The following is a 14,784-nucleotide window of genomic DNA, read 5'->3' on the forward strand; positions in this document are numbered from 1 at the left end:
ACAAGTCGATCACCATCAGTGGCAGTAGTACCCAGTCTCATGCAATCAGGACAGCTGCTTGAGGTGACATCCTGCCGCCCCAGCAAATGAGGATACGGCCTAAGAAATGTGCCTCAAACAGCGCTAAGACGTGGATTTAAAAGCCGGGTCACGCTGGCCGTGTCGTGGCGGGCTTTGCTGCCCTGCGTGTGCATATAACTAAAGGCGGCTTTACAGTCAAGTCTCATCCGTTTGCTGCTACTGCTCACCTGTGTTTTGACGATGCCTTGCCAAGACCCACTGCATCGGTTCCGCTCTCTTTTCCATATCCTTGCGACTGTCGACCCGCCTCAGGCTCGTCGTCCCCGACACCGGTTGAAGGTTGGGGGCTGGATGAACACTCAAACGCCTCACCGATGGAATTAAAATAACCGTGCAGACGTCATTACAACAGAAGGATGAATGGACCCAGAGACATCAAAGACCGGGAGCTTCCTCGGTTACCTCCCGGCTGTCAGGCAATCCTGAGACGCACAGTCGAAGCTGTAATTAATCACACGGCCGTTTTGAAAGCGCTGGAAACTGGCGGCTCGGCTCTCCGCTTAATTGCAACACGTCGTCGGCTGTGGTGGTCGTTTTCACGTCCGAGCTCTGCATGACTATTTCGATCCATGAAAGAGAATTACAGTCCCCTGGGATTAGCGAACATATCGAGCCCTTCGGGTTTCACGTTGTTGTTTGTAGCTTGTGTGTGTATGTGCCAACAGCCGGACAACTCCCGAATCCCGACACGGACGGCAGCAGTTCCCGAGAATCTAGCCCATCCCCTAGGATATTTTCCCACCGAAAAACGCGTACGAATTGGCTATTCCCCTTCCGTGTTTGGCTGCGCAAACCCAGGGCAGCTTTATGTTTACGCACACCTGACTCGTCCCCCCCTTTTTTTTTTTTTTTTTTAGTAAATGGCAGACCACAGACTCCGTGGAGGTGCTGTGGAGAAAGGGCGCCACCGGTGGTTTGTGAATTATCAGCAAACGTTTTCAAAGAGAGCGGTGCTTTTTTTTTTTTTTTTTTCTTTTCTTTCAGAGGTTGCCGCTCCCCTTTGTGATGTCATCTAGAAAGACCCAGGGGGAGATCCGACAGTGATTTCTTTTTTCTTTTCTGTTTTGTTTTGTTCGCTCAGTTCATAGTTTGAGCAAGCTTTTCAGCTCTGCGCGCGATTCACAGCAAGAAACAACAGAAACGTCAACTTATTGAAGTGGGAACGGTTGTTCTGCGCATGCACGCTTTCTCACACTCGGTGACGACACTGGGATACATGGATAAACGCCGTTAATAATTTATTTTGCATGACATCATGACCCAATTCCCCCCACCCATTTTTCCCCTCATATGACGTGCTCCTTGCAGATAATAAATCAAATCCATATTGTGTAAGAAGATCTGGATATGTAATAAAAAATTTCCTTTTGGGTTGTGCGCGTGTGTGTCGTCAGCTGGTACGGACCGGTAGCCTCTTAATTTGCAAGTTACTATCTTGAGATATCACTTTGGTCTTTGGATCGACATATAAATGGCGTCGGGGCTGCTGCACATCTTGCCGTGGTCTTGAAAAGAAGAAATAAATGCGAAAATCCTCGTGAGAACAAAGAGCCATTGCAGCCACAGGACTTCACTTTTACATGGAAAAGTGAACCAAGAGCTGAGCACTGGGACGTTTGTTTTTTTTTTTTTAAACAAACATCTAAAAAAAAAAGAAGCTTTTAGAAAAAAAATTTTTCTTTTTGTTTCAACTTCAAAATCTGTATCTGCGCACACACACACATGCAAACGTTTGTCCAGTGTTATGTAACTATGATGTAACCAAAAGAAATCAGATATTTAGAATATAAAATATATTTAGAATAAAGAATATGTTATACATTTTAATAAATGTATATTTATATAATTTCTTTTATTATTGTAATTATTTGTTAATGTATTTATTGTTCATGTACCCAGTGACGCTAAAGCCTTGATTTTCCGCTTTAATTTGGAGGATGTTGCCTTTACGTTATGAATACCGTCTCTAGCCTACGTCACTCTACTCTTACGTCTTATAGGTTGGGTAAAAGGTTAATAATTGATGGCCATACTGTCAACGACATACCAATACACCCCCGAAATCCTGTAAGATTAAAGTCAGCTCCTTTTATCCACAGAAACTGTTTTATTTGCAGTTAGCTGTCTGATTATCGACAGATAATTAAAAAAAATGCTTCTAAACGAAAAAACAAGTTATTTTAATGTATTAGCCTGTATTTGACTAGTTTAATGATCACAGTAATATAAACTCGATAAATAATGAAGGAAATCCCATTTATTTAGCCGATAATAAGACAGCGGGTCTGTGCTTGCGCAATAATCTCAAAAAGACGTGATCCAGGAGTCGACTCCCCCTAATTTGAGCACCTGATGGTACGTCCCAGTTTCTCGTCCTCTCCCTCTCATTTTCCTGCCGTCTGCTTTCTGCGTCCTCCATCTCTCCGCTGTCTCCCACCTTCCTACGTTAAGGACATTCAACTTTTGCCGTGTTTTCTGTACCACCCGTTATCCCTGTAATATATATATAGTGCTGCTGGATAGGTAGGTGAAAACTATATTTCCTCTATTAGATATTTCCTGTATAACAGGGGACTTTTTTGTTAAGCTGCGTCCAACATGCATTTTGTAATATTGAAGCTGAATAATGCGTTCTTTTAGTCTTGTCTTGTATTTATTCCTCTTCGTTTGTTCTAATTAGCATTTTCCCTGATTTCCTCTGTTGCAGTGACTGTACTCCTTATTTCTTTCCTCCATCTTGTCCTACATTTATAGCACAAATGACTCATGCGGGCTTTACAGAATAGAGAACAAGGAGGGGGAAAAAGATAAAATCTTCATGTTGCATTTCCACTATAGGCTCTTCTCACGGTCAAAGGAGTAAAGATTAAAGCCTTACATCAGCTCTGCAGATGCAATGCTTTCCTCCCCCCTTGCCTCCATTATAAAGCTAGAAGATTGTCCCATGAAAAACCTTAACATAGGACGCTTCTGTGGCTTCTTTTTCCTTCAGTGGGAGATCGTGTCACAGGAGATGTCACCAAAATAAACAATTTCGAGCCCCTATAAGCACCAGAGCATTCCTATCAATGTCATATTTCCAAGGTCACATTTAAGGCCCTATCGCCTCACGACTGCTTCACTGCTGTAAGGTGAATCCATGATTATCAGGTGGTCTTTCATATGCCAGTGGCTTTACACTCAACAGAGCATATGACATGATGTCTGAGCCCAGTTTAGAGGGATAATCTGGCAATGTCTGTTTGCTGTCTTTTTTTTTTTTCCTCAGTGAAGCAGCACAGAGCTGACCTTATAAAGTATCCTGTGACCAGACCACACCTCTGTCTCAGAGCTGATGGAAGCCAAAGGCAAGCCTGGGACTTCAGCTCCAAAGGCAGCACCTAAAGTGGAGAAAAAGGAGCCGGCTGCCCCACGCAAGTCTGACCCTGCCCCTGCAGCTCCTGAGCCGGAGCATCGCCCTCCTGCGCAGGATGGAGCAGCGGAAACAGAGACAGCAGCAGCAGGTGACGAAGCTGCAGCCTCCGGCACAGACTCTCTGGAACACCTGAAGCCCTTTCTTATTGGTGGGGCCGTTATTGCTGCGGGAGCCATTTTGCTCGGAGTATTGCTACTGGCGAGGAGAAATTAAAACCAAATCATTATCTGAAGTTGGGGTATTTATTGGTTGATGACTTAGATGGTCGCTGCTGATTGGTTCACAGACTATCATGATAAAGATTGGGGACTTTTTCTTTTTGTTTTTTTTTAGCCCTGCTTTCACTTGTAGTGAATCAACTCATTTGATTTCCGATCAAGGCTGTATATGGAGCATAATTACACATATTATATGCATGAATTTGCTACAATACTGCATCTGAAGTGTAATTATATAATTATAAAAAACACTCAAAAAAACCTTACGCCGAGCTAAAAACCTGAACTCTTAAAGGTAGCTTATTCAGCTGCTTTGTCTGGTTTAATCTAATTTGAACAAATATTGACAAAAATGTTTAAATATTTGTACATTCTTGCACCAGAAATGAGCTTGGTTCACTTTGCTAAAAGAAACACGTGAAGCCTCAAATCATAATATTGAACCTTTGAAATATGAATAGCAGCTATCAGAGTTCTAGGTTTTTACTTTACTTTAAAATGAGACTGTTGGAAGAGAAGAGCAGAGAATAGCTGGGATTGTGCACTGTGGTGTATTGAAACTACTCTGGCTAAATCATTGATAGCCTAATGGAAGGTACTGAGTTCCTCTATTAGTATAGAGCGTATGAGACATCGAACTGGCGAACACAAGCAAGTACAACACAATAAAAATTCAGAGAGAACACATAAGTATGCAGGGGTCGAGGAATGGCACATGAAGGGTCGTTGGATGTAAAATATGTATACTGTGGACCAGAGTATAATAGTGCAGTTATTTATTATTGTAGAATAAGCAGATTTATTTTACTGTCAAATTATATCACAAATCAATAACCTTTCGTGTCTTACACAGCAGCCACAGTCATGCTGTTTCAATCTGTTTACATCTTACAGTAGATGTTTAGCTGTAGCAGGCTGAACAGCCATTAGTGTTGTGTATCAGGTTAAAAGCCTGCTGCCAAAACATGATAGTTATTTCTGTCCTCCCTCTGCCCCTCTTATGTTTTCTAAACCTTGTCAACCTCATTTAGGAATTAGTAATGAGAGCATCCCGAATACTCTTATACAATGAAAGTGTGGTGTGCATGAACTATTGTTCTATAGTTGGATAGAACTGTAGTTTAATCAAAAGGGAAAAAAGCAGTCTCGGTTTTTGTTCCTGCACTCATTAACTTGTACAGCTGTACACATTATTTCCAACTCACATTGCAAAGCTCATGGGGGGGATTGTCCCCCGTTCCATAAGTAGATGCATAAGACAGTTCTAACACATATTTAACTTTAAGGATATGTATACATTTTACACATTACTGGCCATTAACATTGTGCTAACACTCAGCACTCATCACTACACTTAGCACCCCAAGCATGTCCAAAACATAGATGGCCTATGCCAACACTGAAACAAACTTCACCTTACATTGTACAATACAGTGTACCAAAAAAAAAAGAAGAAGAAGAAGAAAATTCCTATTTTCATAATCTCAACAGCGTATAAATGCAATAATTCAGATAGGAGGACTCATTTAGCACACGTGCGGTAGCAAGTTAAATTATATAAACATTGTCATAATGTGTGATGTTAGTGATGGAAATGATGGCGATGTTACATACGATGATAATGAGGGTGATGGTATGCTGTGGTATAGTATGGTGGCTGTAATGATAGTATTGATGGTTATGATATATTTTTTTATATATTTATAACATATTTACCTTATGCACCCTCCCCTTAGCTCCCAAACTTCTTAATGTGTAAAAAGAAAGTGAAACCCAACTTTATTAAAGGTAGTGAACCAACCCAAGTGAGTATGTCTTTAATCACAACTTCAGCTTTAAATGGGTTATAAATGATACCCAGTTTCATCTGAACTTTATATTTACATGTCTATTAAAAATCAACAACAACATTGTTTATTTTTGATGGCATAGTTGAACCTTTTCTACTTATGTATATGTATGTATGTGTGTGTATATATATATATATATATATATATATATATATATACACACACACACACACACACACACACACACACACTAACTTCTGGTTGACTTAATTTTACTTTCTGTATTCTGTGATTTGTGATATTTACTACTATAATTTATTATTTTTGTATTTTGTTATTATTTGAATTTTATTCAGTTATTTGTCACAACAAAGTTTATAGTTCACCATGAATGTATCAGACTGCATCAGGTGTCCAGGAACGTCTTTAATCACTCTTTTATTACCCCTTTTGAGGCACATTTCATGTAAAGTATTAGGGTGTATTGTTGGTGTCAGGGTGTATTGTTATGTAATTCATTTTTACTCCATAATCAATATCTGCTGGCCCACGGAAACCATTATTGTGGTCAGGTCTACTTTGCTCAACACGTCCTCCCAGAAGGATGTTTCGTTAATGTGACATAGGATGTAGTTATACCGCTGAGAAGTATTGTGTCTGTTTTTAAGGCATCTGCAGTTTGCTCTATAGTTAGTGTGACAGCTTGCTTTCTGCTGAGTCAACTTTATGGTCATTTTTAGAGCTGTACTTATGTGATGCCAATGCTATATGTGAGATTTTCATAGCTTGGCTGCTGCTTTTCTATCATTTTGCCAATGAACAATTTACATGTATTATTAATAATATGGAAGCTATAAGGGTACATAGAAACTGAATTCTCTCCTAATATCTCCATAGGTCTCTCTTATTAATGTGTGTGTACAAGATAATTTACTAGAAAAGTGATATGTATGTCTAATTTTATTCGTACAAAGATGCGTTATAATGAAAAGAAACACCTACTCAAGCTTTTCGTTTTACCTCTAAATGTCATAAAATTAAATTCACTCCGCTATTGCAGATGAACAAAGGATAACCATCAGCAGGGAGGCAACACATTTCCACACATGAAGTAAATTCTCTTATTTGCACAAGATATTTTCCACATCACTTGTTCATAGATATAAATATTAAGTCCATACAGTTTAGGCTTTTTTTTTTAAATTTATAACTTAGCGATAATTCTAAATGTAGTTAACCTTTACCCATGCTACATCTCTCCGAGAAGTTTTGTGAAATTTTTCTAGATTATTTTTTTCCCCCGGATCTTGATGAAAAACAGTGAGGCCGAAGTAGTCCTTTATTTTGAAAGATTCTAACAGGAAGTCTGTTGTTGCGGTTGGAGAAAGCAAAGCTAGCAGTTACAACTTCTCCGGTGTTTGTTTCTCTCAGAAGACCATAACTTGTGTACTTTAGCGAACGATAGTGGCAACGGTGAGTAAATAAAACGTGACCTTTTGCTTTTTGTGGTAAACAACCAACACTGCGATTCGCAACATGTTAAAGCAGCTAAAGTTTTATGCTAAGCGCGTGGTTACGCATGCTGAAATGGCTAGCTAGGTGTTTTGTTCAATTAATTTGATAACTGCTCCTGAAAAAACACGCACAGATACAAAAAATATCAATAAACAACGCACAGGTAAACACCGTTTGGGTTTATCACCTTGCATAATTTATAGTTGTCTTAGCTACACACCAAAGATACAGTATTAGCATAATAGTGACGCTAGCTAGCTCGGAATTAGCCGGGCACCTACTAATACTTTCAAGTTAAACTTATCGTCGTTTTTCGTAGATCTACGAAAACAAAATTGGGTCGTTAACATCACATACGTGTTTGATACGTAATTTTATTGGGTAAGTTGAGCACCAGGTCTCTATTCACAGGTGTCTAAACATGATCATCCCTGTACGGTGCTTCACGTGTGGCAAGATTGTTGGTAACAAATGGGAAGCATACCTTGGTCTTCTTCAAGCCGAGTACACAGAGGGGTAAGACTAATACATTCTGTTTTGTTCCACTGACATTGCCTCTTAAATTGTAAGTAACTGTTGTATTATGGCAACACAACTTAGTAGCAGTGCAATCGCTGCACATTGAACTTTTTTCGTTTGTAGAAGTTGAGTGGTTTGAAGTCAGCTTGAAAATTAGTTGATGGATTAAGTGAATCATAATTTCATGAGGCCATTTAGACCATTTTCCTCAGTGTGTTCAGTAATGTCCATGTACTTATTCATTCAGGATATCATGCATTAGCTCTGACATTACTTGTTCTTCTTCCTTCTCAAGTGACGCCCTGGATGCCCTGGGACTGAAGAGGTACTGCTGCAGGAGGATGCTTCTTTCTCACGTGGATCTTATTGAGAAATTGCTGAATTATGCGCCATTGGAGAAATGAAAACTAGAAGAACTGTTTGGACTTTGTGCAGGCTGAAGTTTTGAGCGTTTGTGTTATTAAATGTGATGCATTTTTCTAAATAAAAGCTGTTGATGGCATTGCTACATGTGCTTATACCTTTGCTGTCTTGTGTAGTTGCAAAGCTTAGTCCCCACACTTGTTCTATGCATTAAAACCAAGCAGCATGATAAATCTTGTAGCGAGACTTTCAGTAGTTTTACATTTTAATGTGTTAACAGTGGTCCAAACAGAGGCAGTTTAAATGATTTTTGTGGTCCCCAGTAAGCAGATAAAACAACTTGGATTTATGTTTATGGATATTTTTTTGTACATTTAATACAAAAAGTGATAAATTTTACAGTTACATAAATTAGGGGGCGCTTCTGTGCATGCAAGCTTTGAAAGTTGATGTCCCAGCAACAATTCTACAGTCTTTATCTAAAATTACAGATCGTGGAGAACTTAAAAAAGAAAAGAAACTCAGTACCTTCAAAGAAAAAAAGTACACCTTGGACTTTAGAAGATGCATATCCGTAGTTTAATCTGGAATTCTTCTACTTTTGTCCCAAAAAAAAAAAAGGCCTGTCTTTGCTCTGCTTCAGTCACAGGACTTCAGTCTAGGGATGGGAAAATAATACATTTTGAAATCCACAAATTTTACAAATCAGACCTACACTATACTAAACATAAAAGTAAATGTTTGTATGTTTTCAGAAATACATTTCCTAAATGGGTTCTGTCATTTTAGGATGCATCCTGTGGTGTTTCACACAGCAGTATTTGTGCTAATCCCTTACATATATCTTGACTAAAAGTTCTGCATTTGATCAAGTAAAATGTTTTCATTTTACTTGATCAAATATAGCTGTGCTCTGTCTGGTGCAGGCAGATTTAATAAATTGATCCACTGTAATATATTAAATTTAGTGAGTTTCACTTTATGAACCATATACACATACATAATACAGTAAACTGCCAGAAGGATCCAGTCACCAATCCAAATATTTAAATTCAGATATTCAATCACTTCCATGACCATAGATGTATGAAATCAAGCACCTAGTCATGCAGACTGCTTCTACAAACATTTATGAAATGTAATGGAGCTCCTGCTCTCAGGACAACATACACTCAGGTAACACTTAACCATCTCTCTAAGTTCATATTAAACCATAAGTGACAGATGTGAACTTTACTGCTGAAGTTACCTCTTTTCATAGTACAGGCCTCAGATCTGATGAAAAGTACTATTAATATGAGAAGATATTAGCTATAAGAAGCTTTTATACATTTATAAACCAAAATGAAAAAACTGACACTAAATAATAAACTACTATTACATCACAGCACAAAGTGCTGCTAAATTCCTGAACAAATTGTTGAAGGTTGAAGGAAGTAAAGCACAGTTATTGTGCTCTACATGAATAAATCTGCATTATCAGGTTTACTGAACAAACTAAAAGATGTAAGTCTTATTTAAGTTTTTTGTACTTATTACTGTGTAATGAGAAACCTAACACGGATGACAGAACTTCTTGAGAGCAGGCGACTTGTGTTTTTTTTGTCACCATAAGAAAAACAAAAGGTGAAATAAAAAATGGCTCATTTGTTCAAGTAAGTTGTTCCAGTGAGTTAGCAATATCGGAATGCAACCTATGTGGAACACACCTGGGCTTTCCTTCCATCAGAGGTCAAAATGTCTACTGGAAAAATAGTAGATATTCCAAAAACGTGAAACTGATTGATGGTAAAATATAATTGTAGTGTACAAATTAATATTAGTGAAAAACTTACCTAATTAGTGGTACCTGTCTTTGTGATCTCTGTGTCTTTCCCGTTCCCGTGAATACGCCTTTTCCCTTTCTCCACTCCAGGAGTGCTCCAGGTGTCTTCGAGACATTCCTGCATCTTCACAGACAGAAGAATAGTCCCTATCACGCTCTCTGTCACGACTCCTGTCCCAGTCTCTATCGCGCTCTCTGCCACGACTCCGTTCCCGGTCTCTATTACGCTCCCGACTCCGTTCCAGGTCTCTTTCACGGTCTCTTTCACGGTCTCGGTCACGGCTCCATTCCCTGTCTCTGTCCCGCTCTCGCTCTCTGTCCCGACTCCTGTCCCGGTCTCTTTTTCCAGAGCGACTTTGTTCACTGAAAAGAAATATGGTTTTGTAACAAAGTAAGAAATCTAATGCTAGGTCCAACCTCAGTATTAGTTCATATACATACATATATGGACAACAACGACAGCGTTTTGATAGGCAGTTATACAAACCTGTAGCCATAGTTGCCCTGGATAGAGACTAGACAATCCTTGAGTGATGTGACCAGCGTCTGGCATCGCTCATCTCCATACACTCTGGACTGCTTAATGATGGCAATGGCAGTTAATAGTGTTTCCATGGCCACCTGCAGGTCTCCTGATGTAGAAATTTGGGAGATATTAGAAGCATTTGTTTGTTTAGTAACGAAACACTTTAAAGTTCCTAGGGTTAGGTTTAATAAAAAGTTTTTGAAAATGGGCGACAGTTACTACAAAATTCATTAAAGATAGGAAAGTATCTCGGAACAGAAGCAGCAGGGAGGCTTGTTGAGTCAGAAGACATAAAGCCTGGCCTGAGGTGATGATTCACCTATGTGTATACAGAGACCCAGAGCACGCAGCCAAAAAAAGGCTGAGAGGGCTTTGGGATAAATCTCTGCATGTTGTTAAATGTGCCAGCCGAAGCTTCATCTTAAACTCCTCTCAAATCCCAAGTAGAAATAGTTAGAACTAAGAAAGGCTCTTATTTCACTCTGATAGAACTAGAGGAGGTAACAAAACGTTTGAAGAAAGTAGAAATTAAAAGTGTGCAAAGCTAGAAAAACATAACCAAAAACCTAAAGGTCCCAAAGACACAGATTGTGTTGTAAAAGCGCTGACAATCAAATCTGATTAAACCACAACCAAACAGTCATGTTTTTCTTATTTTGCCACAAATATGCTAAATGTACTAAATTCTTGAGTTACTCATTATTCTTTGTATCTTTCTTCAAAGGAGCCAGTCTTTCTTGTAATTTTTGCAACTGCAGTATTTTCAATAAACTGAACTGAAGTGGAGACCAAAAAAAAAACAAAAAACTGGCAGGCCAAAATAATAATAAAAAAAAACTATCTATAAAAAGTCATGTCCTTAAAAATAGGAATAATCTACCAAAGAACTAGAACTGTTGCAGAGATCAGACTGATTAGCATTAAAACAGCATTTTCAGAGCCTTTCAAATAATGCATAAAGTCTGTAATGATTTATGTACACAATACGGTATTTATTTTTTATCACTAGTAAAAACATGTATTCCAATTATATCTAAGACAAAAATATACTATGATATGTGTGTGCTTCCTAATTCAAGTGCAAGTTGTGTGGAACAACTTTACATTTTGAGTGTTTCTCCAACTGTCTGTTAATCATTGATAATAAGCATAAAAAAAACCCTGTGTCCCATATGCATTTATACTTACCAGCTGTTGCACCACTCACAGCTTTTGTGATGGCACTGCTGGCAATGGTTCTGTTTCTATTCATAAGCTCCTCCAAATGTTGATCTGAACTTTTAGGTGTGTTTCTGTAAAATAGGCAGTTATTAGTAAAAGTAACTAATGTTTTAATGTTTTCTTTTTTGTAACTTCTAGTCCTAAGTAATCTCTATTCTCATTTATGCCTCTCTGTATCCTGCTCATTGGTTCACGTTCCACTGGAGGTTTAATATGATCTCTCTGTAAATGCCTTTAGTGTGTCAGTGGCTAAAAAAATTAAATAATGTGTTCTCACGTTTGTTGGCTGTAAGCTTTGCTGCTGTGCCCATCCTGTGCTGGGCTGAAGTATGTGGGATGCATACCAAGAGACGGGTGGCTTGGGACAGGGACTGGATGAGGAGGGAACAGCGGGGCTGCCATGAGCGGAGCGATTGTTTGTGGCATATGTGGAAACAGGGGAGGTGGATGACCAAAAGAAGGGCCGGGTAATGGAGGAAAGCTGTTAGCAAGTGGATGTGATGGAAAAAGTGGAGGTATAGCAGACGGGGCGGTCTTCTGTGCTAATAATACTGAGAGAATCTCATCTGACGAATCAGATTCCTTGGTTTCTTTGTTAGTTCGCAAGGGTACACCTGAAAAAAACAAAATACATCTCCATGAAAAATGTTATCCTGACATTTAGTAATACAAACTAAATATCAGGGTGTTGTGAGAGTCGTCTTCCCCTTACGTTTGTTTGCTTCCTCTTCAAAAAAAGCAAGGTTCTGACAAGTGGCATAGCGACAGTCTATCCTTTCCCCGTTGATTTTACACTGTGGTACTTTTTCCAACATTAGTTTTAGTGACTCGTCTGACGTTATCACCACTTCTGCAAAGCTGCATCACAGAGTAGGAGATAAAATTTAAAAGAAAAATACAAAAATGCTTTATTTTTTAAAGGTTTCTCTATATTTTACACAATACTCACCCTCTTGACACACCATTACTTCTGTCCTCAGCAAACTTGATGTCTGCGATGTTCTTCACACCCAACCCTTTGGCCATAGATGTTAGGTCATTCTCAGTTACCCACTGCAAGGATGAGAAGGTTTGTAAAAAAGAAAAAAAAACTGGTAGGGGGAAAGTCATTCAACTTTATGGTAAATGGCCTGCATTTGTATAGCGCTTTTCTAGTCCTTAAGGACCCCAAAGCGCTTTAAACTACATTCAGTCATTCACCCATTCACACACTGGCGATAGCAAGCTACATTGTAGCCACAGCTGCCCTGCGGCGCACTGACAGAGGCAAGGCTGCAAACATGGGGTTAGTATCTTACCCAAGGATATTTGGCATGCAGCCAGGAGGCAGCCTGGGATCGAACCACCGACCTTCTGATTAGTGGCTGACCTGCTCTGCCACCTGAGCTACAGCCACCCCATATGCCACCCCTTTATAGGTATAACAGATCATCTACTGCAGCAGTCCCCAACCCCCGGGCCTTGGACCGGTACCGGTCCGTGAGTCGTTTGGTACCGGGCCGCGAGAGTTAAGGCTCAGGTGTGAAATGTATGTTTTTCAGGGTTTTTATCGGTTTTCAGTGTTATTTTGTTATCGTTTTTATCGTTTACTCGGGTTTTCCTTGGTCTTTTCACGTGTGTTATGAATAAATTTTCTTTTTTTCAGTACCGGTACAAGTTTTATTTTGTTGTATTTATCCGCGACACCTTAAAGGCCGGTCCATGAAAATATTGTCGGGCATAAACCGGTCCGTGGCGCAAAAAAGGTTGGGGACCGCTGATCTACTGTATCTATGTAGCCTTTGCTAGTTTCTCCAAATGTTTTAACACATTTGGAGAAGAACTGGAAAATTACTAAAGTAATGCCAACTGTGTAAACAAATGGCAAGCATGGTATAGTGTGCTATCTGTCTTGGCATTATATAAAGAATCTAAAATCAGATTATTATTTATTGTTTTCCAGTAATGTTTAAGTATTAACAGTGTTTCTAAAATGGATGAAAATGTATTGGCAATGCAAAACTCAACTCACCCATGGGAAATGCCCAACATATACAGAAAGTCTCCTTAGATAGTTTGCTCTTTTTGGAGTATTTGCTTCTGTTGATTTATCCTCTTCCTTAGCTGATGTCTCCTTACGTAAGGACTCCTTGGTAGCAACATTCTTGTCTTGGTTAACAGAACCGGTTAGAACGGCATCAAAAAGTTCATTTGCTTCTGCAATTCTATCCAAATCCTGTGAAGTATAGAAAAAGAATAATTACAGCAGTGGGCAAAAGTCTTGTCAATGCTGCATATGATCACCTTTACTTTTCAACACACAAACTCTGTTAATTTTGTCTTTTAAAAAATATTTAACTAAAGAAATATACAACTAAAGCCCAAAGAAACTATTCCAAATCGGTTCTTTGTTAAATTTCATCCTTTTAGTTAAGTATTTTTCATGTCATAGGTGAGTTTTAAGTAGCTCAAAAACATACTAACATATATTCCAGTATTAGATAACGTAAAATTAAAAAAAATTAAAGGATGTGGCACCTTCCTTCTAGGAAGATATGTACCGCAGTTTTATTTTTGACCGATTGTTTCAGTAAACATTATGTTTGATCGTTTCATAAACTGACCCTTTTTTTTGCATTGATTTCAATGCCAGACTCACCTCGTCGTTTTGATTCAGGTCACTATATAGATCTATATCTTTGTCCTCGGTGCTTGGTCCAGCTGCATGTTCTCGTCCTGCAGCAGCCATCCCGTGGGCCGAAGATAATTAATTACTTGCAATCCAGCTAGTAATTGTTATTTGTTTTAAGTGCAGCTCGCACATGCACACCTTAGAAATTAACACAAAGGATGCACTTTTAGGATTCAGAAATTTCACTTTTCCTTATTTTGTTAGCTAACGTTAATGTTCCGCTGGGCTTAAAATAAACATACTGTGGCTAAAACTGAGTGTGACAAACCGAAAATATAGTCTGCGGAAATAAATGATAAGAAAGCTGAATTATGATGAAAACTTTCACAAACATACAAGGTATTTCATAGCACGAGCTACCAGTTTACTTCTCATTCGTTCTCTGATCAGCTTAAGCTAATGTTGCTACTCTGGCAGTTGGTGCAGCTGACATAGTCACCGGCTGAAAACAACAATCGACTTTTAGTTCCTGTAGTCAAGTTGGTTTAGTTTTTGGTAAAGGGTCAAGCATGTATTTAGCTAATGCATTTGTTTTTGAGTACGAAAAATAAATAAATACACAGATTAACTATATAACCTCTAAAGGTCCAACTGTGACGCCAGCTACGTTTTCCTGCAGTTAAACAAAACCACGTGTGGG

At 38.9% G+C, this 14,784-nt stretch overlaps 3 protein-coding genes and 1 long non-coding RNA gene across 7 annotated transcripts in view; 2 read left to right on the forward strand and 2 right to left on the reverse strand.

Moving 5' to 3' along the window:
- Nucleotides 1–1,287, reverse strand: part of dagla (diacylglycerol lipase, alpha) — a 41,653-nt gene extending 40,366 nt beyond the window's left edge. For both annotated transcript variants that reach the window (XM_085454909.1, XM_085454900.1), the window contains exon 1: nt 249–1,287. The gene's annotated coding sequence lies outside the window, so the exon portion shown is untranslated. The remainder of the gene's footprint in view (nt 1–248) is intronic.
- Nucleotides 1,288–1,727: 440 nt separating this feature from the next.
- On the forward strand, nt 1,728–5,514 carry LOC146718741 (uncharacterized). The gene is made up of 2 exons (XR_014920211.1): nt 1,728–2,604; nt 3,350–5,514. It is a non-coding gene; the product is annotated as an uncharacterized LOC146718741 (long non-coding RNA).
- A 1,363-nt stretch (nt 5,515–6,877) lies between these two features.
- Nucleotides 6,878–8,046, forward strand: polr2l (RNA polymerase II, I and III subunit L). The gene is made up of 3 exons (XM_085454971.1): nt 6,878–6,977; nt 7,431–7,535; nt 7,834–8,046. Exons 2-3 carry the CDS (start codon nt 7,441–7,443, stop codon nt 7,940–7,942), a joined length of 204 nt encoding a protein of 67 aa, XP_085311097.1. The 5' UTR covers nt 6,878–6,977; nt 7,431–7,440; the 3' UTR covers nt 7,943–8,046.
- Nucleotides 8,047–8,157: 111 nt separating this feature from the next.
- On the reverse strand, nt 8,158–14,763 carry LOC146718743 (cleavage and polyadenylation specificity factor subunit 7-like). Of its 3 annotated transcripts, none has more exons than XM_085454935.1 (10): nt 14,722–14,763; nt 14,112–14,282; nt 13,485–13,688; nt 12,423–12,526; nt 12,186–12,331; nt 11,751–12,087; nt 11,441–11,544; nt 10,214–10,358; nt 9,751–10,089; nt 8,158–8,559 (listed from the first exon to the last, which is right to left on the reverse strand). In XM_085454935.1, exons 2-10 carry the CDS (start codon nt 14,199–14,201, stop codon nt 8,541–8,543), a joined length of 1,488 nt encoding a protein of 495 aa, XP_085311061.1. In that variant the 5' UTR covers nt 14,202–14,282; nt 14,722–14,763; the 3' UTR covers nt 8,158–8,540. The 3 variants fall into 3 exon arrangements, with proteins under 3 accessions (XP_085311061.1, XP_085311053.1, XP_085311070.1); XM_085454927.1 differs by lacking the exon at nt 14,722–14,763 and adding an exon at nt 14,481–14,635; XM_085454944.1 differs by lacking the exon at nt 14,722–14,763 and having other exon boundaries at nt 9,737–10,089; nt 14,112–14,606.
- Between the last annotated feature and the right edge of the window lie 21 nt (nt 14,764–14,784).

The sequence above is a fragment of the Copadichromis virginalis genome, linkage group LG1 (assembly GCF_057382275.1).
Source record: "Copadichromis virginalis isolate Kocher_CV1m ecotype Utaka linkage group LG1, C_Virginalis_male_GT1.1, whole genome shotgun sequence".
In the NCBI taxonomy this organism is placed as follows: domain Eukaryota; kingdom Metazoa; phylum Chordata; class Actinopteri; order Cichliformes; family Cichlidae; genus Copadichromis; species Copadichromis virginalis.

Coding starts and splice junctions, on each gene's coding strand:
- LOC146718743 (XM_085454935.1), bottom strand. CDS start 14,201: ATGGCTGCTGCAGGACGAGAACATGCAGCTGGACCAAGCACCGAGGAC. Junction 12,527..13,484: donor ATGTTGGGCATTTCCCATGG/GTGAGTTGAGTT, acceptor TCATCCTTGCAG/TGGGTAACTGAGAATGACCT. Junction 12,332..12,422: donor AGTAATGGTGTGTCAAGAGG/GTGAGTATTGTG, acceptor TCTGTGATGCAG/CTTTGCAGAAGTGGTGATAA.
- polr2l (XM_085454971.1), top strand. CDS start 7,441: ATGATCATCCCTGTACGGTGCTTCACGTGTGGCAAGATTGTTGGTAAC. Junction 7,536..7,833: donor CAAGCCGAGTACACAGAGGG/GTAAGACTAATA, acceptor TTCCTTCTCAAG/TGACGCCCTGGATGCCCTGG.